The sequence below is a fragment of the Rattus norvegicus genome, chromosome 1 (assembly GCF_021556685.1).
Source record: "Rattus norvegicus strain SHRSP/BbbUtx chromosome 1, alternate assembly SHRSP_T2T, whole genome shotgun sequence".
Taxonomy (NCBI): Eukaryota; Metazoa; Chordata; class Mammalia; order Rodentia; family Muridae; genus Rattus; species Rattus norvegicus.
Window position 1 is genome coordinate 140,892,354 of NC_141534.1, and position 24,518 is coordinate 140,916,871.

Here is a 24,518-nt window from a genome sequence, read left to right on the forward strand (position 1 = left end):
GGAGCCTGTAGAAAACTATGACAGATTTATCGTGTCATTTGGCAATGGTTTTGCCTCTGTGGTATAGGACTTTGCCTCATTTTGTAGTACAATCTCTGTGTCCCGGCCCAGCATCACCTTCCTGAAAACCGCCGAGCAGAACATCCCATTGGACGGTGTGTAAATGGCCCTATCACTGAGGGGGGAGAAGACATCCATCCTCACATCTCCCCTACTCCTAGATGAGCCTGTGTCCCTGGGTTAGTTAACCTCTGCCTCTAGGGTATATACTTGAGATGACTGCCTTAGGGAGACAGAAAGTTTATTCTGTCTCACCACTTCAGAGCTTTGAGTCCATCATCAAATGGCCCTGTTGTTTGTGGGCTTGTGGCAAAGCATGATGTCATGGGTGGAGGTTGGGGGAGAATGGCAAAGTGAACTGGCCCATATTAGGGGCAGTAAGACAGAAATCAAAAGAGGGAAGGGTTGGGGCTCTACAGTGAACTTTCCAGGGCATACTCTTGTGGCCTAAATATCTTATACTCGGTTCCACTTCTTAAAGACCCAACCATCTATCAACAACATCAAGCTAGGAACCAAATATTTAACACAGGGGCCTCCAAGCAACATTCCAGATAAAAACTACAGTAGGTCTTAAAACGCCCTGAGGCTCTTTGAGCTGTGCTCCTCCTGACACGCCTTTTTCTACAGGGCACAATTCTATTTGTAAAAGTGAATGAGGACTCACTTGGTTTTTTTGTCTGCTAGGATGAGCCTAGATCTCAAGGCCTCTCCTTACCTACACATAACTTTCATCCAACCCAGCCATCTTCCTTCACTGTTCAGAGCATCCCTTGAGAAATCATTCCCTCCTCCCCTGCAAGCATTTGTCTGGTCTGCTGTTCGGCCTCCATTTTGCAGGGTCTGCTTCCATTTCTGCCCCACTTCCCACGCAGCTTCAAAGGCTTCCCCGTCTGTACAGAGTCGCTCTTATGTTCTTTTAATAGTAGCATCACACCTCTATTGTCCCTGAGAAAGCAGCACATTTGCCTTTACTGCCCATCCCATCCCACTTGATCTGCCATTCCAACAGTGTCTGGAAGAATGTCTAGTAAGTCAGAGAACACTGACTTGTCAGGTCCAGCAGGAATAATGTAGTGTCAACGAATAAAACCATTTAAGGTCAAGTCAGGGGAGAAGGAAGTCTGATGTTACAATAAGAAATAAGGGCTGGGATATGGCTCAACTGGAATGGTGCACATATAGCAAGCATGCCAGCAGATCTGGGTTCAGTCCTCTGCTCAGTGTAAACCCGATATGGTCTTGCAGGTCTGTCATCCCAGCACCCAGAAGGTAGAGGCAGGAAGATTGGAAATTCAAAGACATGCTCAGCTGTGTAGTCAGTTTCAGGCCAGCCTGGGCTACATAAGACCTAACCTCAAACAAAGAAACAAAGTACAGTTGTTATCTTTGCACTAGATTGATTTAAGCATTAAGTAGTTGTTTATGTTGTTGGGATAATTAAAAAGAGATAGACCTTTTGGAATTAGATTGAATCAATGCCTCTGATCAGTAAAAACTATCTTGGTGGTCAGGAAAGAAACTAAGTAGAAGAAGGTGAAGAAGTCTGTTTCTGTCCCATGGAAGGAGGAATTTACAGAAGTGGGTTTTTAATACTCTTCAGAGAACTACATTTTCACTGAACAGTAGAAGCCCTGACACAATGGCAAAACCATAATTACTTGACATGGTTGGGCTGGCCAAATGAACAGAGAGCAAGCCTTTGATCAGGCAGCATGGATGCTCTAGAACAGAGCACAGTCCCACAGCGTGGCAGATAGGAGTGAGGGGAGCTTCTCCTAAGGTCATGGGGGAAGTTCTTTCCATCCAAAACACAAGCACAGACAGGCCTATTCAATTGACTTCTTGGGAGAAAAGGCCTACATATCTGAAGACCAACTCTGAGAGAAGGATCTTTAGGATCTCCACTGTCCAGGTTGGGAATCCCCTAAGAGTCCATGCCTACAGAGTTTGCAGCAGGCTAGGTAAGGATGAGCGAGGGCAATCTCCTGGTAGAAATGTGCCTTCTTTCAGCTCTAGTACCATATACTGAAAATGGGAGGTAATGACACCCAGGAAATAAGAGCCAAGAACAGAAAGTTAGCAGGCAGGTGGTATTTTACCTGGGGAGCTGAGTCCAAGACGCATGAGATGCTGGAAGTCCAAGATGAGATCTGTAAACTTACTCTGCAGAAGCCCAGACTAAAGGGCTTCACAGCCTCTGTGGTCTGTGTCACAAAATCCACAGAAGAGTCAGCATGATTGCATTCTAGTATGGCTGGACTCCCACCGTCAGACGGCAAGCTGGATTCATCCTTCACCTGTGGTTTGAGGATGCCTGCTCTACAGCTGCTGTTACCACACCGTATTCACTGACTTTTAGCTACCACCTCAGTGCTTCATTACCACAGGAGCCTGTAAACCCTTCACAGCAATAAAGACCTACATGCTGTTCCCAGTGACCTGTGGAAGGGATGGCAGCAATAAAGGCAGATGGACCATTAGTCCACACTTGGTAAGTCTCACTAAGCAACATACTCCACACTGAGGAAAGCCCCCTGTGGACAGGCAAGGACTCTGATCATTCTCAGAGAACCTATAGACAGAGAAACTGAAGGATGCAGAGTTGGGGGCCCAACCGCAGTCACTTGGGATAGACAGAGCAGGAATGGAATCTAGGCAGTCTTGCACAAGAACCAAGTAAACTGGAAAGGCTGTGCTAGCATCAGGCTACCCAGCTGAGGGAACAAACCACAATACACACAGACAAGTGAGAACAGAGAAAAAGTACTAGAGACAGACCAGAAACAACGCCATTATAAAAATGGAGCAGGGTTCTCAATACTGAGTTATGCATGGAAACAGCACCGCCATTTGAGGGCTAATCAACCTAGATAACAAGGGCATAAGGGATCTCTTGCCGAGCAGAGGGGACTCTCAGGAAAGGGAAGACACTGTGTCTACTGGTAAGGACTATCTCCTCTATTAAAAGGATATCCACACAGATGGCTTGCCACTGTCAGAAGTGTGAACATTCCCCTCCTATGAAGAAGTCTGGCAGTACCTCCCATCTGAACTCACCGTCAAACTTCCAATCATGAACTAAGACCACCAGACACTATACCATGGGGTTCTGGACTTCATTGATAGTTTTTTGAGCATCAAGTAAAACTCAGAAATGGCAAAGCAAAATGAGACCTCCAAAGTGCACAAAATATAGTGACCAGAGGACAATGGATACAGCTAGAAGGAAACAGCCACATTCAGAACAGGGATTAGTGTTCTAGAAAGATGGACTCCACAAGCAAAGAATCAAATAAGATCAAAAGCTGAGTGTGGTGGAAGGGAGGAAGAGACAGGCAGATCCCAGAAATTTACAGACTTCCAAATCTTATCCATTCTAGGCGGTGAGGAAAAGCTTATTGACTGCATTTCAACAGCTACCTTCCAGAACATAGAAGTACAGACAAAAGTGGAATTACTCTAGCATGACATAATTCACACCACTACCTTGAAGTCTACTAAACAAGCGTCCCACATGTGTAAGATAGTGCTGTGTCCATGTTTATTCTGAGAAAACTGAGCTATCTCCATGATAAGTCTTATAATAAGACCAAAATGGGACTCAGCGCATCCTGGAGAAATGCAAGGGAAATACGAGTCCGTGCTAAGATTCGGAAAAGTGACCATTTGTTGAACAAGTCAGCACTCATCAGGGAGCCTGCTCACTCCAGCACCAGTCACGCTGGAATTTTGTGGGGAAATTCTTACAGAAGGGCTCTTGCTTCTCAGTGGCTGGCTGTTCAGACAAATCATGCAAGTGAGGCTGAAAGTGCAGGTGACAACAGGCTGGGAACATTTTTAAATACTCTTGTCACCTGTAGGAGCCACCATGCCCTGACTGGGGAGGAATTGACGGCCAGGGACAGTTCTCAGTCCAGGGCTAAGTCAAGTTCAGTGTTTTCCTAGGTTGAAAAAGAAAAACAAAGCAGGAGTAGTGTTTTCTAACAAGTAGTGACACGTTAAGACAGCATCAAGACACTCGATATGCTTAAACATTCTACTTCGCTCTAGGGCTGGGTGGTGCTCTCTCTCTCTCTCTCTCTCTCTCTCTCTCTCTCTCTCTCTCTCTCTCTCTCTCTCTCGATCCTCCCTCCCCCTTTCCTCCTTTCTTCTCTCTGGTCTGAGCCATGAAAGCAGAAATAAAAAGACCTGGAAGGGAAACACTAAATAAAGTAGCCAGTTTCATCACCGATGAGACCCCTCAGAACCCCCACTCCATTTGAAATGCCCAGCACCAGACTGTTGGAGCTGATTTTGGACTCCAGAATATATATATATATATATATAGCTATATGATGACAGACCCTGCAGGCAGGGCTCAAGTCCAAATAGGAGAGTTATTCAAATTTTACATCTCCTTATACTTGGCCTGAAGGTCATTTCATGCAGCATCTTCCTTGGGCCTGTCCTGCTTTACATGGAACAGTTATAGGGTTACAGTTATGGGTGGAATTTGTCCACTTGTGTCCTTGTGGTGGACACAAGTGGACACCATGTCCCTTCATGGTGTCTCAGGATTTGGGGGTAGTTTGGATTGCCATGCATGTTGAATTCTCAGTCCTGGACTAAGGATGACCCACCTATGAAGGGATCTATGTTCCCACATCTGTGTGAGAACTATATCGCATCCACACATACTTCCTCCCTCCCCCACACCACACCCTCAAGACATTTACTCCCCTCCCACAGAGGTTCCATCTTGACACTGTTCTTAGGACCTTTTAGTCCCCTCAGACCACCACATAATTCTGGGAAACACAGCAGGGAATAGCAGACAACAATTCTAAGACATTGCCACCCAGAAACAGGTGGCTGGGATATAGGAAGCGGGTATCACACAGACTTTGGAAGGTTACCAGACACTTTCTAATTAAGCTGAGACAGTGAACATCAAATGCACAATGCCCAAACTTAACCCAGCTTAAAGCAGAAATATTCACAAGCTGAAAAGAGTGGGAGTGGGGCTGGGAGTGGGGGAGAATGAGAGTGCATCGGTGTCAAAAGCCTTTTAAAAATGCAGAAAGGGAAGAGGAATGTGACAGGGAGAGGAAGTAGGAAAACCTTGTAGCCTCAACCCAGGTTCCCTAAAGAAGAGAAAAAAATACAGAGAATTGAAATCACCAAGTAAGGAAGGGAGCAACCTGAGGAGTTATTTGTAGATCTCCCTTCACCTGACAAACATCTACCAGGAAGAAGAGGCAAAAGGAACGCTGGTAAGCCTGGTCCTGGATCTCTGCTGGAAGGATAACGACTTCAGGGTACAGAGGGAAACAGATGGCTGATTTCATATCCCAGCACCGCTAGAGGGTACAGTGTGAGCCCCCCCATCTAAAGTATGAACCCGCTTCATGGGACCTTTAAAAGAGCCAGAAGTAAAAGTCACATCACCCAGCCAAGCTGAGCGGGTGCTGGGAAAGAAGGCTTCGAACTTTAGCTTGGTGGCAACAGAGAAGGAAGGGGAAGCTTCCTAACAGAGATGAGCTGCCTTACTTAGACAATAAACAAATTACATGTGTTAGTCAGCTATAAACATGGATTCCACCAGGAAAGGCCAGGCAGCTAAGACTAGGAACTCGGCCTAGCAGAAAACATAACCAAGAAGGCTACAGAAGGTTTCTGTGTCACAGGATTTAACAAATGTGTGAGATCAATGTGTGGAGAATAAAAGGGGGAGGGGGAGTAGAAAAGAAGAAAATAATGACAATTGTGACCCTAAAAAAATAAATCGGGAGCCGAATAAAAACATGTAACAGAATCCACAGAGAACTAAAGAAACATCAGTTTGCTGATTGGAGACTTAAAAGCAAACACAGTGGATTTAGAAATAAACAAAGGGTCCAAGCAAAGCAAACAACTGCAGAGGGCAAAGCCAATTCAGGACACAGATAACAGGCGCTCTTACTTCAGAGAAGCAAGAGGAGAAAAAGTCATCAGACAATAGCAGAAAATGCTGAATACATCTATGGTTGACTCTGATGGCTGGAAGAATATTTATAACTAGTGCCAATGGAGAAGGCCCACCACGGTTGAGTAAGCGGTGTCAAGATTCAGCTATACACCACGCTTAAGAAACTCTTTTCCCGTTGTTTAGTTTGAGGGCAAATACTTAAAAGGGGAAAGGAAACCTCCAGAAACAACCAAGAAGGGAAGATGGTGATTTGAGTTTCACTGAAGGGAATTCTCTACTGAATTTCAATGAAATTAACTAAACTCCTTTGTACTTGGAGAACATTCGTGTTGTAAGTTATATCTAGTGTGCTGTTTTTCCATGCTTAATAGAAAGAGCACAGAGATGGGGCACGGGGACCCAATTTACAAGAGCTAGACTTATAAACGTCTTATAATTATAGACTTATAATCTCCTTGACTTCACGGTGGTGCAGAAGTATTCCTATACAACCCTCCGGAGAATTCATCTTTAGTACAGTACTCAATAAATTATAGTAGCACAGAGTACGTCGCACGGCAAACAAAGACAAACAGCTCTGCCCTGCTCTAAGTTGGTGTTCTGGGCTCACGTCCTTAGTACAGCACTAAGTTATAATAGTATAGAATACATTGTACAGTGGACAGACAGCTCTGCCCTGCTCTAAGCTGGTGTTCTGAGCTCACATCCTTAGTACAGCACTCAGTAAGGTATGATAGTATAGAATACATTGTGCGGTGGACAAACAGCTCTGCCCTGCTCATTTAAGCTTGGTGTTCCAAGCTCATTTAAGGTCGGCTGCCCTAAGCTACAAGAGTCAGCGGACGGAGGGACAGCACATGCATTTTAGGCATCTGATGTTTCCAACTTAAAATGAGTCTGTCACCATATCACCCTATCACCATAACCCCACTGTAGGTCAAAGAGCATCTTCACTTCTGCCATAGCTGCTTTTCCTGCTGCTACAATAAAATAATCTGACAAAAAAAAAAAAAACAAGCAAAGAGATAAGTGTTTCTTTTTAGAAGTGCATAGTTCAAGGCTTGTCCTTCATGGCAGAGAGGGGAGAGAAATTTGAAGCGACTGGTCATCGTATGTCCATAGTCAGAAGACAGCAAGGGATGCATGGTGGGCTCACTTTTTCTATTCCACATAGTCTAGCATGTTATGTCCAGGGAATAGTGCCACCCAGAGACAAGATGTCACTGAAAAATGTTGCAATCTAAATGGGAGGTAGCTAGGTCATGGGAGGGCACCGTCCTTGGAAGGATGACTGGAGTTCTCACAAGACAATGTCAGTTCTCATGGGGGTAGGTCATTCCCTGCCTCTTGCCTTCTGCATACAGCCATTCGCTTTCTGCTTCTTTGCTGTGTTGCAACCGGGGAGAACCCAGCCACATGCTGGCACCATACCCTGTGAACGTCCCAATTATCTGAATCACCAAAGTCAAATAAGCCTCCTTACTCTGTAAGCTACCTATGTTGGTTATCTTATGAGAACAACGCAAAACTAAGTGGAAAAATGAACCAGTTAAAAAGAAACCTGGAAGAACATAACATGGAGATCTGCACAGAAGCGGCACCAACAAGGACACCGATGTACAATTGTGCCTCCTAGAACTGGAAGAGATATCAGCTGCAATTCTAAAAACTGAAACTAACAGACTAAACAAACTAGGCTAGGACACACGCTTGCCCAGAGGGAAATCATGTTAAAGAAGTCCCCAACCAGTTCTCAACTCCCATTGGCTCTGTCCGGAGGCCAGCTTCTCTCCCCAGTCCTAGTGACCGCCTGTGCCCACAAGGGGTGCCCCCTCTGCTCGTCACCAGATTCTTCCAGAGGGCACTGCAGATGGATGCTTCAACTGGAAACTGCACCCTCCTTTCTGTTTGGAGCCACTTCCTGTGTCTAAACACAGTTTGTTCTCTTACCGGCTTCAAAGTTATCGAAAACCGATATATCCAAGGCCAAACAGAAATGTGAAAAAGAAAGCCAGCTAATTCAAAAGAGGACTTCAGCACAGAGGAATCACTGTGTTCTTAGGGCCAGAAGCCTAAACACAGGGCCGTGGAGGTATCATTCATCCCCCTTTGTGAACCCATCACCGTGGTGAGCAACATGACAACCAGACAACCAAAATACAGAGGCTCTAATCCTAGCGACTACCTCTGCCAATAAGGGGTGCCCCCTCTACTCTTAACCCAAGTATGCCTTCAGCCATATCATGCCAAGGATCCATAGCGGTGCCCCTGAGTTTGAGCATGCCCCTGATGCAGTTTTCCTCTGCCAACTGGCAGGCTGGATTCCAGTGGCATCTTACCATACCACCCCAAAGCTGGGAGGCAGAAGGACGGAAGCTTTGCCGAGACAGGTGCCAGCAGCTCCATCCCTGCTGTCTGGATTAGAGACTCCAGAGTCTCAGGTCTGTGGTTGTGGTAACTGTTCCTTCCCCCCATTCCCATCCATTTCTGGGGTTTGTCTCCACCCACCTCCTGCTAACTCTAGACCTGACCAAGGATGAGCAGATCAGCTTAGGTCTCCAACTACAAACACTACCAACCTCTACCCACCGGGCTCGTCTCCACCACCTCCCACGTTCAGCCTTACTCTTTGCTTCTGGGACCTGACCCCACACTGGCCTGTGAAGAAACCAGACCGGATGCAAGGTTCAGCCCTGCCTGGGTCCAGGACTGAAGACATTCTAATAAGTTAATCATTAATGAAAATCTGATAAATAGGCCATCTTCCCTGTTTAGAGCATAAACGTCATAGGGGCCACGCCTACGCCCACTGTGTGTTACTTTCATATATTGCTCTGCCAAACATACTGAGTCTGGCAGAGACCGAGCTGACATCATTTTCAGAAAGAGCCTATGTTAAAAACAAAGATTGTAAGAGTCTTATCACTCACATCCCGCCCCCAAGAGCATGGAGATAGATGGGACCAGAATGCAGGTATCTGGTCCTGCCGCAGCACCTCCATGACCATTCTTTCAAACGCAAGGCCTAGGACCCATCCTCTCAGAATGTTCTTTTTTTTTTCTTTTTTCTTTTTTTCCGGAGCTGGGGACCGAACCCAGGGCCTTGAGCTTGCTAGGCAAGCGCTCTACCACTGAGCTAAATCCCCAACCCCCTCTCAGAATGTTCTTACTGAACCCAAAACCCTTAAGGCTGAGGTCCCCAACCTTCCTAACGCTGTGACCAGACAGTTCCACAGGTTGTGGTGACCCCTCAACCATAAAATCGTTTTCATTACTAACTCATAAGTGCAGTCTTATTATCATGTAAATATCTATATTTCCCAAAGGTCTTTGGTCACCTCCATGAAAGGGTTATTCTACACCCCGGGTTGAGAACCACTGCCTTAAGGGGACTGAAAGTCTTTGTACCCTCATTCTCAGGGATGCCTCTGTGTGCCCCTCTCTTTTCCTTTGGCATTTCAGGCTAAGTGCCTACCTCCCCCCAAAGACATGGTCTGATTCCAGTTCCCAGGGTCTGCAGGTATGGATGTATTTGGAAGCAAGCAAAATGAGCGCATTAGACCACACCCTAGTCCAGTCTGACCTATGTCCTTACAAGACAAGAGACATAGGGGAAATGACATGTGGTGACAGAAGACATGAGTGTGACACAACTACAAGCTGAGGCATGCCGGGGGTCAAAGGGTCACCGCCAAAAGCTGGACAGACACAAGGAAGGGCACCCAGAGCCAGAGAGAGAGAGAGGGGGGGGGAGAGAGAATGAGCAGTTGACTTCAGACCTGTGTCAGAAGGAAATCTGTTCTAAACCACTGGATTTGTGGTAATGTATTAGAGTGGCCCTAGGAAGTTAAGATACTGTCTCTTCCTTCAGTAGTGCTCAGAGAAGCACATCTAGGATGTGTCCTCCCTCCCACTTACACCACCAGAGGAGACTGAAAATTAGCTTCTCTTAACTATAGAAGTGTGTACAGAATGTGTACATAAATACTATATATATATATATATGTTATATAGTTGTATAGTTATATAGTTTTATAGTTGTATAGTGTTATATATATATAGTTATATAGTTATATAGTTATAGTCATATGGTTCTATGGTAAATTTAAAACTTTAACACCGTTTTGCCTAACATCTGAGATACTAAAAATAGTTGAGAATAGCAGCACCATGCTATGACCTCTACAAAAACAAGGATTTAAATAAAGCATGAAGGACCCGGCCCCAGTCCTGATGGAGAATAAAGTACAGGAGAGCTGCTGGCCAGGAGACCTGGGTGAAAAGTGGACCTGGGGTTCAGAGACTTGTATGTAGGATGTGAAGAATTCAGCCCTGTGGTCCACAGAGAGGAAGAATGGGGATGGAGAGAGGGCAGAGCTAGAGGGAGAATGTAAACGCCTCCCATCACACAAGTCTGCCTGGAGTGACCAAGTCACCATACCATCCCAGAGACCTATGCCTGTCTCTATGACATCCTGCCAGGCCTGGGAAAGTGTAGCACCAGCAGTGTTGGGGACTGTGAAGAGAAGGGAACAAAATGAACGAGGTGCCGAGACTAACAGGGCTGGGCTGTTCACCTGGGGCAGGCCTGGCTTAGTCCACTTGGCACAAGCAGAAAAGCCACCACAAAGGCAGCAGACCTGAACTCAAGACACTCAGCCTCCCCACCTGGAGTCAGAATCGTCATCATTCTGATTCTGGTAGCCGGAGGCGAGAAGGGGCCATGAGATGATTTTTTCTTCCATTTTTATTAAACTGGGTATTTCTTGTTTACATTTCAAATGTTATTCCCTTTCCTGATTTCCTGTTCATCAACCCCTAACCCTTCCCCCCTCCCCTTCTAGAAGGGTGTTCCCCTCCCCATCCAACCCCCATTACCACCCTCCCCCCAACAATCCCCTCACTGGGGGTCCAACCTTGACAGGACCAAGGGTTTCCCCTCCCACTGGTGCCCCAACAAGACTATTCACTGCTACATATGAATTTGGAGCCCTGGATCCATCCATGTATAGTCTTTGGGTAGTGGCTTAGTCCCTGGAAGCTCTGGTTGCTTGGCATTGTTGTTCATATGGGGTCTTGAGCCCCTTCAAGCTCTTCCAGTCCTTTCTCTGATTCCTGCAACGGGGGTCCTATTCTCAATTCAGTGGTTTGCTGCTGGCATTCGCCTCTGTATTTGCTGTATTCTGGCTGTGTCTCTCAGGAGAGATCTACATCCGGCTCCTGTCAGCCTGTACTCCTTAGCTTCATCCATCTTGTCTAGTTTTGGTGGCTGTATATGTATGGGCCACATGTGGTGGTTTTAATTGTTGGCCTTTTCTAGCACTTTTTATAAGGAAAAGTCCTCCCTGAAGTGTCAAAGAGCAAATAAAAACGAATGTATATATTTTCATTTGTTCCCTAGGTTAAGGACTGATCTATTAGCCACTAGAAAACGTGAAACCCGTTTTTCTCAAAAACAAAAAGGTAGGGATGCAAGGGGGGGGTTTAAAAAATGTGAGAGAATTGTGGTTTTTGTTTGCTTTTCTGTTGTTGTTGTTATTGTTGTTGTTTTTGTTTTTGTTTTCTGTTTTCGCCAAAGTTCAGAGTTTTTACAAAATGCTTGGACCACAAATGTTTCACATATGGAGGATTTTTTTTTAAATTTTGAAATATTTACAGACACACACAGTGAGCTAGCTAGGAAATCATAGCCCGGTCTAAAACATTCAGCTCATTTATGATTTTTTCATGTTTATTCCTCATATACACAGTCTGAAGGCAATTTTATACGATATTTTTGCTGCAGCCACATTTGAACACCTGTTGCCCAGGAGTTCGAGCGTGGAATGTTCCGGGCACAGTGTTATGTCACTCAAAAGTTTGACAATTTGAGTGAGGCGCTTCAGATCTCGACATCAAAGGCGCCTAAACTGTGTTTTGGTTCCGACGAATTTATGGTCATTAATTTTAGAAGATCTTTCCGCTGGCTCTGCTTCCGGGGCTACCTCCTCACACCTGCCAGCTGACAGAGGCAGATGCTAGAAGGGAGGCTGCACATTTGGGGAAGTGTTAACTTGGTGGCCCAATTTTGTCTAGCACGAGAGCAACAAGTGTGGACATACCTGTTCTAGGGTGTCCTTCTCTAATCTCAAGGGGCAGATTCCCAGGGACGACCCCCATACCAAATCTACATATGTTCAAATCCCTTCTATTAAAAAAAATCCCCCCTCCAACAGAGACTGGGTGATGTGGCTCAGCTGCCACAGTGCTAGCCTAGCATGGACCAAGCTCTGGAGTCATTCCTTAGCACAGCATAAAGGAATCAAGCCTAGTGGAACACGCCAATATCCTAGACCTTGAAGGGTGGAAGCAGGAGGGTCAGATGATCATGGCTACATGGAGAGTTTGAGGTCAGCCCAGACTACATGAAACCCTATACTTAAATCTTTTAAAATTATTTTATATCCCGCATCTATGCATGTATGTGTACCATGCGCAGCCCAGTGCCTCTGGAGGCCAGAAGGCATCGGATCCCCTGGAACTGGAGTTAAAGATGGTGGTGATCCCTTGTGAGTACTGAAAACTGTCCTCTGGAAAACAGCCAGTGCTCTTCACTGTGAATATCTCTCCAGCTTATTAATAAAATTCGTTAAAAGGCCTGGTATGTGAATGTGCGCCTGGCTGAGTTTAATGATTACTATCTCAAAAAGAATAAAATAAAGCGAAGAGTATTTGAACGCGGCCTCTACTGATCCCCTTGCATTCTCTTTACTTCTGATAGATAATTAAGTATAAATACTATGTAAATGGTTACTTTACAATATTGACTAGGGAACAATAGCAAGACAAAGTCTGTTTATGTTCAGTTCCAAGGCAAGCCCTTTTCCATCATTTTTGCCCTGGAATTGGCCGCATCAATGAATAAGGAGTCCCAGATACAGACACCCAACTATATTTAAGAAGAGCTATGAACAGATCTCTGAATGACAGGCCCAGGCAAGCTGGGGGCAGAGAGGCAATATGCAGCTACAACGATCCATTCTACCTGTGCAGCTGCGCTTGGTCATGGCCCGATGGCTGCAGGCTCTGCAGCCCCACTCTGGGCTGGGATGTAAGGCTAGTCTCCCCACCTGCTCCTGCCAACTGCCAGCTGCAGCACGGTAGAGCTGCTCCCCGAGTTGCGATCTATTTATACAAATCTACACAGCCTGGCAAAGGTAACAGGAAGGTGCTATTTTGTGGTTTTGGTTTCTGAAAGATGCCCTCTCTTTGGCTGGCTGAGAGAGTGTGTTGTTGGCACTTTAAGCCTACTTACCTACACAAGTATTTACCAGCACTGGGAAGGCTCTATACATACTGCATAATAAATCAGGAGCCATGCCCTATTTTTTTTCCATGCAGACAGGAATGTCTTGTCTGAAGCTCCCCATATCTATTTCAAGATACCTAGTTCCATTGAAGCTTTTTTTCTTCCCAAATCTTTTCTTGTGAAAAAGAAAACCCGTAGCCTACATTTCAGGAAGTACCTTACTTGACTCAATTCAGCTGAAGGGTGTTCTGTGGCCCCCACGCATACATAGTTTCAAGGGGAGGATGGCTAAGGTTAGTGGACGGTGTGCATTTGACCAAGTACTTGGCTAACACTCACAAAGCACTGAGGTTTTTTTTCCCTCAGCACTGCATAAAACCAGGCAGAGTAATGTACACCTGTAACCTTCGCCCTTAGTAGGTGGAGACAGGAAGATCATCCTCAACTAACACCGCAAGTTCAAAGCCAGCCTGGATTTCATGAGGCTGTAAGTTGGGGAGAAGACAGTAGGTGCCACATTGGAATACATGCAAATTATGAGCATTACCCCAAAATACACAACAAATTCTGGGGGTGGGGGTGGGGTTGAGAAATGATACAGCCCAAGGATGGTGTCTGTCCCATTCGAAGATGACCGTTGCACTTTGAATGCAGTCCCCAAAGGTGGCCTTTAAGGAGGAGAGCCAAAGTAACCACAGGCCCACAGTAAGCCTTGTACATCCTTGAAGGGCATGGAGGCCTGATGCTGAAGCCACGGCCAGCCTGGATGCTGAGGGATTGCTATAGTGGCCCTGTGGATCTCCTTCAAACAACAGTGACCCAACAAGCTGGGTGCTTAACTAAGCTGCATCATTCTTGATTTCACAGGTTGGATCACAGTAATTGAATCTTACATAAGAAAAAAACATATGGGTCCAGCTGTGTAGAAATTTTCGTCTTCATTAAGGGAATTCTTAGCAGAGTAAACACACAATTTCAGGTACAGTATTTCAAGGCTTATGTAATCAGCCCAGGGCAGTTTTCCAACTTGCTTTTATCCAAGGTGGTAATTTCTCATTCTCATCAGCAGAAGATGGGAGAGCAGATCTAACAATTAGAGAATGCACATGCCCGTTTTTACATAAGCCTCTTCCAAAGGAGAGAAAAAGACAATAGCCATCCCCTATGAATAATTTACAGTAGTCTTTAATTGAAAAGTACCACGTGACACTGTTCTTCCTACACCAAGCCTGCAGGTGCAGGGGCAGAGGTAAAAGAGTTGTTTCTGCCCTTGGAGGATTTTGTGGAGGCGTGGACAGTGGTGTTAGAGGTGGTCCGCCATATTTCTATTTTAGGCTGTGTCTCCAGAACTGTTTGCTGAATGCCTATTGGGACCCTGCTTATTTCTCCTAACTCTGCAAAACCAGAAGCTGGGGTGTCTGTGGAGAGGCTTTAGGTGTGTTAGGCTTAGAAATGAAATGTCTCCTTAGGCCACTGGCTCTTAACCTTCCTAACACTGTGACCCTTTAATACAATTCCTCATATTGTGGTGATCTCCACCCATAAAATTATTTTCAATGCTACCTCATAACTTTAGTTTTGCCATTATTATCAACCATAAATATCTGATATGCAGTTGGTCTTAGGTGACCGCTGTTAAAGGGTCACTTGACACCCTTCCCCCCCACACCCTGTGGGGTTTCGACCCACTGGTTGAGAACCACTGCCTTAGGCTCCTGTGCTGAATGTGTACGCACTATTCTAGAAGGTGGCAGAAATCTCAGGAAGTGGAGCCTGAGGTCACTGAGGTGTCTTTGAGGATTGTACCTGCTCCTCAGTCCCCCTCCCTCGTCTTTCGTTTCCGCACACGCCCACTTCATTGATGTTCCACCCAATGAGCTGTGTTGAGGTACATGTGGTAAACCTTCTGGGAAAAGGAGCAAAGCAAGTCTTCTCTCTTGCAAGTTGTTCTCGCACATATTATAATCTGTCTCAGTAACAGAAAGAGGTCATTAATACAAAAGCGATCAAGGAAGAATCCCAAGGGCTACCTGGACAGCCAAGTTCATTATCTAGAGACACAAAGCTGTACTTTGCCAGATGTACTAGAATCAGCCCTGACACTGCAAAGTGTTCACAGGGAGTGTGGAGGGGGAGATGGATGAACAGACATGCCACGGTAGGACAAGCCCCACACTCCTCCAGAGTTTAGATGGGGCTCTTGTAATGGCATGGAGACAAGCTGCTACTATTCAGCCCTTCTGCCATAATTGTATGGTTGACCCATCGCTGGCTGCCTATTCACATGTGTTCATAGCCATAGCTGCTCCCAGGGTTTTCAAAGAGTTCATGGTTACGATTTAAGTAAAAATCAATACAGTCAGTGTTTGCTTCGATTTGTTACCAGGTGAATCGAATGGTGCCTTGCTTGTCACATGCCTGGGGAACAGAGTGCCAAGAAGTAATGAATAGCTATTTATGGAGGAAACAGGAATCAACGAGAAGGGTGGGCTTGCACATTACTTTCTGTCATCAAACATAGGGCAGGTGACAGACCATGTTGCCCTTTGCTTTAAAATGTTTTCAATACGTGAGTTTTGTTTAAACCCAGGAAAATTCTAACCATCAACTATTATACCTTGAACAGAGAAATCACTATCCCAAAGTCCAGAGAGAAATGTCCCGTGACTGGAGAAACAGCTGGGTGGGTTACCATCATTGTGATTAAAGAAAGGGGTTGACTAGGTCCTCATTTAGGAAGGGTTTCCATAAAGCCTTAAAGAAGAGCCAAGTGACCTTGGGAGTTGCTGTATACCGAGACTCATAAACAAGGGGATGTTTCCTCTGTCTATATTGTCACTGGAAAGTCCAGACGAAGCCTTCTGGGTCATAGCCACAGAGGATCCAGTGCTTTTAACTGTGTCACCACAGAGTCAGAAGGCTTTGGGGGCTCTGTGGTCCTCTGTGTACCCTTGATCCCTTGGGAAACCCCAGGTCATCTGAATGGGGATTGAAAACCTTTCCTAGTATATACATTATAACTCAATTCACCAACATGAGCCCATTCCCTTCTTCTTCTTCCCAAGGGCAGGCTCAACAAATCTAGGGGCAGGAAGGCTGCTGTAAAGGCTACACATGGAAGGGCAGTGTGTGGAAGCCACGCTCCTGAACGAATCCAACAGCCAGCAGCAGAGAGAATATGGACATTGAATGGGAAACAAGACCATATCAGCAGTTCCTCGATCCTGCTTCTGAGAAATCAAAGGCTGTGACGGGAGATGTTTGCACAAATGTGCTTGTGGAGTCTGGCTACCTCGGAAAGCATCAAGGTGAAGTAGTGGGTCGGGCCATCTTTGAGCCCTTGTGGGCAATCCAGCTGAGCTTCCGGGTCTCCAGCCTTGTCTGATACAAGGCTCCCTAAAAGGCAACATACGTCCCAGACACATGTTCCGTGGTCGTCTCCTGACATCTCAGGATCCCCTGAAGTGCCCACTCAGCTTATAACCACAGAAGTAGAACAAACTTCAGAGGCTGAGATCACCAAGTGTGGAAACAAAACCAGATTGTACGAAAGATCCGAGAGCTTAAGGTGCCTCAGAGGATCATGTTGGTACTTATACTAGAGTGACAGAAAGTACTCCCCAGTGTGAGACCATCAGCACACTTGTCTCTTCTAACAATCAGCTCTTCCAACTTGTAGGACCATGGCCCATAAAAGGACATCCATAAATAACTACTGCTGTGGCTCCCCTACTACAGACATATACAGACACACACATGTACACACACACATGCACACCCATACATGCATGCACACACACACTCACACACACATGCATGCACACACACATGCACACACATATGCACACACACATGCACACAGACACACATATGCACACATATACACAAACATGCATGCACACACATGCATGCACACACACATGCACACATGCATGCATGCACACACACATGCGCACACACGTGCATGCATGCACACACACACACATGTACACATGCATGCATGCACACACACATGCGCGCACACACATACACACATGCATGCATGCATACACACACATGTACACATGCATGCATGCACACACACATGCACACACACATACACACACCTGCATGCATGCATACACACATGCACACAGGCACACAGACACACAGACATGCACAACACAAACTCACCCACATGCATGCACACAGACACACAGACATGCACACACACAAAATCACCCACATGCATGCACACAGACACACAGGCAAACAGACACACAGACAAAGCTTGCTTTTAGAATCTTTAATTTAAAATGAATTATTGCAATAACCAAATAGAAGAATTAGCAACCAGGATTTAACTTACTTCACACTTTCAAAACAATCTTTTTTTTTCTCCCAGACACAAGTGTCCATTCAGCAGTATAAGCTTCCTATGTGCATCTCACTAGACCAAAGCGAGAGCCTGATTGAAATGATTTTATTATTCAGTAGTTGGCACTACAATACCACTATTTCCTCAGGAATTATGTGTATCCGTATTAATAATAATGACCGGACTGTATGGGGTACTTACAATGCACCGGGTGGAGTCCAAAGTGCTTTACAGACCTGCAGCAGTTACCAGAGGGGCTACAACTATCCTCATCTTAAAGGACAAAAAAAAGCAAGGAAGAAAGAGGCATAGTCAGGGGCCTAACAGCTGGACACAGGAATGTATCTCAGGTTCCATTAATACTCATCCAACCAGCCGCCACTGTCAAACACACGCTACTCTCTGCCTTGGACTTTTCATCACTTAACCCGGAGCTTTAATCACCGACGAGCAATCTATTCCATGCCTTAAATACATGTGTCTTTGAAACACATCCTGTTTACTTATCCTACCAGTCGAGTTCAACCATTACTCTTCTGTAGGTAAAGAAGTAGAAAGTAGAAACAAAACAAACAGGGCAGGAAGCAAGGCTATCTCTCTGAGGCACGAATTACCAACAGCATTTCCGAGAGGCAATGAATATATAGTCTCCAGAGAGCCTAGAGTCCATTTGAAGACATACACTCAAAATCACCATTAAGGAATATGGCACTTGCCTAGTGTGTGCAAGGTCCTAAGTTCAACCCTCAACACGATAGGAGAAAAAGGAATCTACAAGATCACCATTGCAGTACTTCTTTCAAAAAAAAGGAAGTCTGTGGCACTCAGAATTGGCAATGTATGCAAATACTGCAAGGCGTGCACAGATCAGGAGCGCCTACCCAAAGCAAGAGCAAAGGGAAGGCTAACACCATAACTCTTCTTCATAGAGCGTGCTTACTAACTGATACCGCCTGTGAAACTTGACCACTTCAAATGTTCTGAAGGCTGGGAATCGCACGAGAGAGCTATGTGGCCAGTGAGCTTCTCCTCCAGTATCAAATGAGCCTCCATCTTCACATTTTGGAAACATTGCACTCACACAGTCCCTGGCCACACTGCTGAGTTGTGAACAAGACCCTGAGCAGAGCGAAGCCTCCCGGTCAGATATAAATCCAGAGAGCTTCTGGCTGGAACTCTGCCTGCTCCGTTCCCTGACTGACCATGCAAGAGAAACCTCATGAAGCCTGCCCTAGGAAGATGCCCTTCTAGCAGCAGGTAGGAGGAGCCAAACCAGACCAGAACAGGCAGCCCCATATAGCCAGGCCACTGGATCATTTTTCTAAGGTACTGAAGTTTAACTGGGGGTGTGGGTGGGGGACAGAGAGGGCAGAGTTAACAGACCTCAGGAAAGAACTCTTGCTCACTGTACAAGTAATCCCCTTAGATTATTCTACTGTTAAAACAGAAGCACCTCTCCATAGTAAGCTGCCCCCCACCCCCACCCCCCAAAATGAAGCAAAGGTATGTCCACAAACCTAGTTGAAGAGAACTTTCAGAACTACAACCTTACCCTTAAGGAGTAGTAGTTAGATATTTGAAACCAATCTATAATGAAAAAAGTCAGAGCGACTTTTTTACTACCCGGGGCTATGGAGTAATGATGCACATAGCCTGTGAATTTGTCATTGTGACTAATCATAAGTGTACAAAGTAATTTAATTAAGTAAAAGACAGTTACCTTAGTCATCACACTAATTTGACAAAGGCTTTTAAATTTTTTTTTCCCAGCCATCAGCTTCTAGACTAGCGATGCAAGAACCCGTCTTCAAAATGATGCTTCTTCCGAGGGAAAAGAAAGTTAATAACCATGGCGGCTGCACCTCACCCGCTAATTGTGAGCCTACTGAAAAGTTCTCTGGCCTATAAACAAGTGACTGTAGAGCAGAGTGACAGAGCCTCAGTAGCCAAACACAACCTCAGACGCACATCTGCAAAGCTACAGAGGGAAATGCCCACCTCAGCTTCACAGGAGTCTCCTTAACACCAGACTCCAGACACCGCAACCCGGCTTTCTTCATTTTGCATTCTGAAGAAATTGAAAAGCATCTGTCATGAGCTCCGTTCGTGATTGCCTAAGGTGTCAGCAGTTTTAATTTCCTGTACACATCCTTATCTCCCCAAGTCCTCAGTAACTCGATAACGCACACAAACCTGTCTCTGCTGGGTTACCTTTCAGGAATAGCTGGCTTGCCATATTTCAGTGAGCCTCCACGATGCACAGATAAAGTCTACACAAACCCTGCAAATGCAAGCTGGAGCCACTGAAAGCAAACGCCCAGGTACCAGAACTAAATGCTGCCTTGCCTTGGTGGGACAATGGAAGCACAATGACCTAATTCAGTGGACCTCTTCTTAGGCAAATCCGCCGCCGCCACCACCACCACCACCACCACCACCACCACCACCACCACCACCACCACCACCATCACCACAACCACCATCATCATCACCAAACTGTTTAAGATGCTGCAACATAACTGTTCTAAATGCTGATTTCAGAGTCCCTGGCTACACAGGTGGCACCTAGATTGCCTTAACTGCATTATCCTACCAAGATCTAGATGTCAGGGCCCACTTCTTCACTTCCTGGAAGGCCTTGGGACCCAAGCAAAAAGTGGCAGATTCTCAGAGTAGTGTGCCTTGTTTTTATAGTCAGCTCTTTTGAGTTTCCTCCCCAGGCTGGTTAAGAAAAACCTCTCTCAGGGTTGGGGATTTAGCTCAGTGGTAGAGTGCTTGCCTAGCAAGTGCAAGGCCCTGGGATCGGTCCTCAGCTCCGAAAAAAAAAAAAAGAGGAAGAAAAAAAAAAGAAAAACCTCTCTTCCTCCTCCTCCACCTCCTCTTTCCTCTCTCTCTCTCTCTCTCTCTCTCTCTCTCTCTCTCTCTCTCCTCCCCCCTCTCCTCCATTCCTTTCCCCCTCTCTTCATCCCTTTTCCCCTTCCCATCTCCCTCTTTCTCTCTTTCCTCTGTTCCCCTCCCTCTCTTCCTTCTTTAACTCCCTCCCCTTCTTTAACATGCTGGGACACACACACACACGCACACACACACACACACACACACACACACACACACACACACGAGTCCTACTTTTCAGGGCAGCTTCTCAAGTCACAAGCCACTTCCTGCCTCACTTCTGCAGTTGGGAAACATACACCAATGTCGCCGAGGACACACTAAGGACAATGAGAAATCTGTCTTTGCAGAATGAAGGAGAAAGATGAAATGATGCTGATACTTAAAAACAGAAGGCACCCAGAGGGATTAAACACACGCACGCACACGCACATGCACACACACACACACACACACACACACACACACACAGTAGCTTCGTGGACTTGTGAAGTCAGATAGGAAATATGGGTTCTGCCGTCAAATTTGCAGTCATCCTCTCGGCAGAGAAAGGAAGCACTGTTGGCAATGACCCATAGCCAGTCCTTCATCAGATACCTGAAAATACTTTCCCAGGAGCCCATGCTGAATCCCATTGAAAAGATCAGTATCCACCCATGGACCACCTGTGTTCATCTACAGACACAGGGGCTCAGGTTTCTTGGGACGGACACAATGAAATTTTCAAAGGAAAGAATCTGCCTTTCCCTCAACCCTCCTGTAATAATCTGATTCCCCAAATATTCACAGAGAAGGCTCCTGTGGCTTTAAGAAAAGTAAAACTTTTTCCTACTTGCCAGGTGACAGAGGTTTGGAAGCCTCTTAAGAGACCCAGCAGATAAAAGCCTGTAGCAAGCTGACTGGCCCAACCCTTCTAAGCCACCATTCTTCATGTGAGGCTCTTAAAGTAAAGGGGCCTTGATGTCACCCAGCAGAGCAGGGGCCCTGAGAACCTTGTGTTTGCAATGCTAGTCATCAAAATTAATTCAATGTCCTAAGCCTGTCCTCTCTTGGCCCTCCATTGGCATTTTGCAGGGCACCTGTTGGCTCCTGTCATCCAGTGCACGCCCCCATGCATCAAACTTTCCATCAGGGACAGATGCCACCAGCAGGTGGACTGAATGCCTCCTGTCCTTTCCTTGTCCTAAGACTCATGGTGACCCCTCATCTCTCAGGGTCAGCCACAGTGGAAGCCGCTACTCTGCTGCTTAAGGCTCTTCTACACTTCCTTCTAAAACCCTAAGTCAGTAGAAGTGAAAACCCCTAATCTCAGATGTTCGTCATTCCTGGGATGGAAACGTATATAGACTTGCTGGTTTGGCCACATGCAAATACAGTACCCTTAATCAAAGCTGGTTTGAGGCAAAGAAACTTAAGTAGGAACCAGCTGTTGGTAGAATAATTGCCTCCTTTTACCCGAAGACCTGGGTAGAAATAAATTAGTTTGCATATGCTATGGTACGAGTCACAGTTATCAAAGTATTAATGAGCATTTGCCTCTAGTGACATATGTACCTTCTAAGTATTTTAACAGTCAAATCTTTTCAAAAAAGCTGGTTCTCTGAACATCATCAGCCCCACCAAGCAAATTCCAAAGTCTACAGCTTAGTATGACAATGATAGAAAGAATAAGAAAGAATGAATACATTTGAGAAAACAGAATACTCAAATGCTCTTTTGGGGCCCCCAGGTTCAGTGACAATATTATACACAAGACAGAAATGGACAGTTAAAAACTGTTTATCTGGGAAGGGGTGACTATATATATACATATATATATGTATATATATGATTTCTCAAGTGCACTAGAGTTCAGTCACCCCAGGAACAGAATTGACTCGGTAGAGCCCCACCTCCACGGCTGCACCCCCAAGTCACTGCATAACTAACTTTAACCAAGGGCTACTTCATTCACTTCACCTTAGCCTGTAGGAGCCTGGCCCTCCTTAACTTTAACCCTAGGCCAGGAGTGAGGGATTCATGATAGCATCAGGATACACACAGTTCTATCTCTGGATGTGGTTATCCAGCTGCCTTTGAAATCTTGTCCGATTCGATCTCCATCAAACGTGCGCACTAACACTTAAAATCTACGACATTTGATTCCAGTTTCAGGTCAATAGCCAAGTAATGATTTAACACTGTCCACTCTGAGACATCTTTCCCTGGTTAGACAGGATAGGTCTGGAAGTGCACTGTCTGAAACTCAAGTGTGGACCACCTGAGCACCACAGGAGAAAGCAACAGAGTAGGTAACTGACAGTGCTGAGTTCTTACAAGTGGATTCCTTGGGTACAGTAGGTGTCATGGGCCTTTGAGCATCAATAATCCCTTTCTGGAGACAAATAAAACAAATGCATATTGTACAGAGTGATCCACTCCCGGTGAGGGCGAGCGACCATGCTGGGAAATTAAGCTAGAACTACACAAACTCGCAGCAGCTCTCCAGGTACTACAACTTTATCCCTCTACTGAAAGATGGCTATGGGGATCTGGGTGGAACTAGTCCCCCTGAAGCCACTGCCAGCTCAGGGCCACACTCGGGCGCCTTTTACTCTAAGCTGTTAAATTCCCAGGCAATTGGCGGATGGAGAAAGAGCCAGGGGAAAAAAAATGATGCATAATGATTCGTTCTCCGGGCGGATGAAACGGAGAGTGGAGGACGCAGGATGCTAACTGGCTTTTCCTCCCATGTGCAGGTCACCTGAACCGCGATGCCTTCCAGTCTCTGAGGAGGCTCCCTGAACTCGCCATATGGCTCCGTTTTTCAAGAGGGGAGAAGAAACAGTTTCATGCCCACCTGCCCGTGGCGTCTCCTCTCGGGCACCCCCTTCCCCAGCCCTTGCCCGGCGCGCGAGCTGCCGGCATCCACGGTCCCGCCCGCTCCGGGCTCAGGCCGGCAGCTCCCGCGGCGGCCGCCTCTGCACCAGTCGCCAACCTCCGTGCCCGGCCGAGGTCATGCCCGCCTGCCCCCGGCGCCGGCGAGGCCCCTTCCCGGTACCAAGCGGAAAACCCGAGAAGCGCCGGCAGGGAAGGGGGTCCGCGGCAGAGTTGGCACCCGGACTCACCAGGTAGGCGCCCACCGTGCCCTGCGCCAGCATCAAGGCGCACTCAGACACCAGGAAGATCTTGATGTTGGAGAAGCAGGACACCTTCTTTTTCTTCTTCTTGTTCCTCTGCGCCTCGTCCCCCTGCAGCTCGCCGCTCCGGCCGCCGCCCGACGAGCCGCCCGGCTTCTTTCCCTGCATCCTTCCCCCGCCGCCGCCGCCGCCGCCGCCGCCGCTTTCCCGCTCGCCCCGGGTGTCGTGGCCGTTGCTGGGTGGGGGTGCGTGCCGCGAGGCTGCGTACTGTCCCCGCCCCGGGCCCGCGGCGGCCGCCCCCGTCCTGCCGCGGCTAGAGAGGGTGAAGGCTCCGCTCCGCGCCGCCGCCGCGCTCGCTCCCTTCCTCCTCCTCCTTCTCCTCCTCCTCCTCCGCCCTCCCTTCGCCGCCTCCTCCGGCTCTGGCTGTGCCAATCAGAGGGACTGCTCGCGCCGCCCGCCGCTACTGCTGCCGCCGCTGCCTAGCCTCTCTCGGACTCCCGCCGCTGCCTTCACCGGCTTCCCCTGGCCCGCCGGCCTCGCCTGCCTTTACCCCTAACGCTCCAAACCCGGGCCGGGGCCTGATCTCCGCCTTGAGCCTGTGGCTGCGCCGCTACTGGCTGCGGGTGCGTCCCTGGGAGGCACGAGGGAACCTGCTAGGGGCACTAAGGGCTTACTGATGGTCAAGGCTGGCGGGGTCTAGCTACCCCAAGAAACTGCAGAATCGGGGAGTCCTGGTGGAGTTGGAGGCTGAGCGAGGAAGGTGCTACCCGGCCACTAGGAGACACTGTGGGGCCCAGGGTGCCTTGGCGGAAACTGGGTGGTACTAGGACTAGTAATGGGGCGCAGAGATGG

General features: G+C 47.0%; 1 protein-coding gene across 3 annotated transcripts in view; it reads right to left on the reverse strand.

Annotated features, from left to right (window-relative positions):
* The window catches only part of Slco3a1 (solute carrier organic anion transporter family, member 3a1), a 282,751-nt gene extending 258,717 nt beyond the window's left edge, over nt 1-24,034 (reverse strand). For 2 of the 3 annotated variants that reach the window (XM_087598996.1, XM_087599034.1), the window contains exon 1: nt 23,655-24,034. In XM_087598996.1, the coding sequence (XP_087455122.1) occupies nt 23,655-23,834 (180 nt within the window). In that variant the 5' untranslated portion in view covers nt 23,835-24,034. The remainder of the gene's footprint in view (nt 1-23,654) is intronic. The other variant, NM_177481.2, reaches the window with a different exon arrangement.
* Nucleotides 24,035-24,518: the final 484 nt, after the last annotated feature.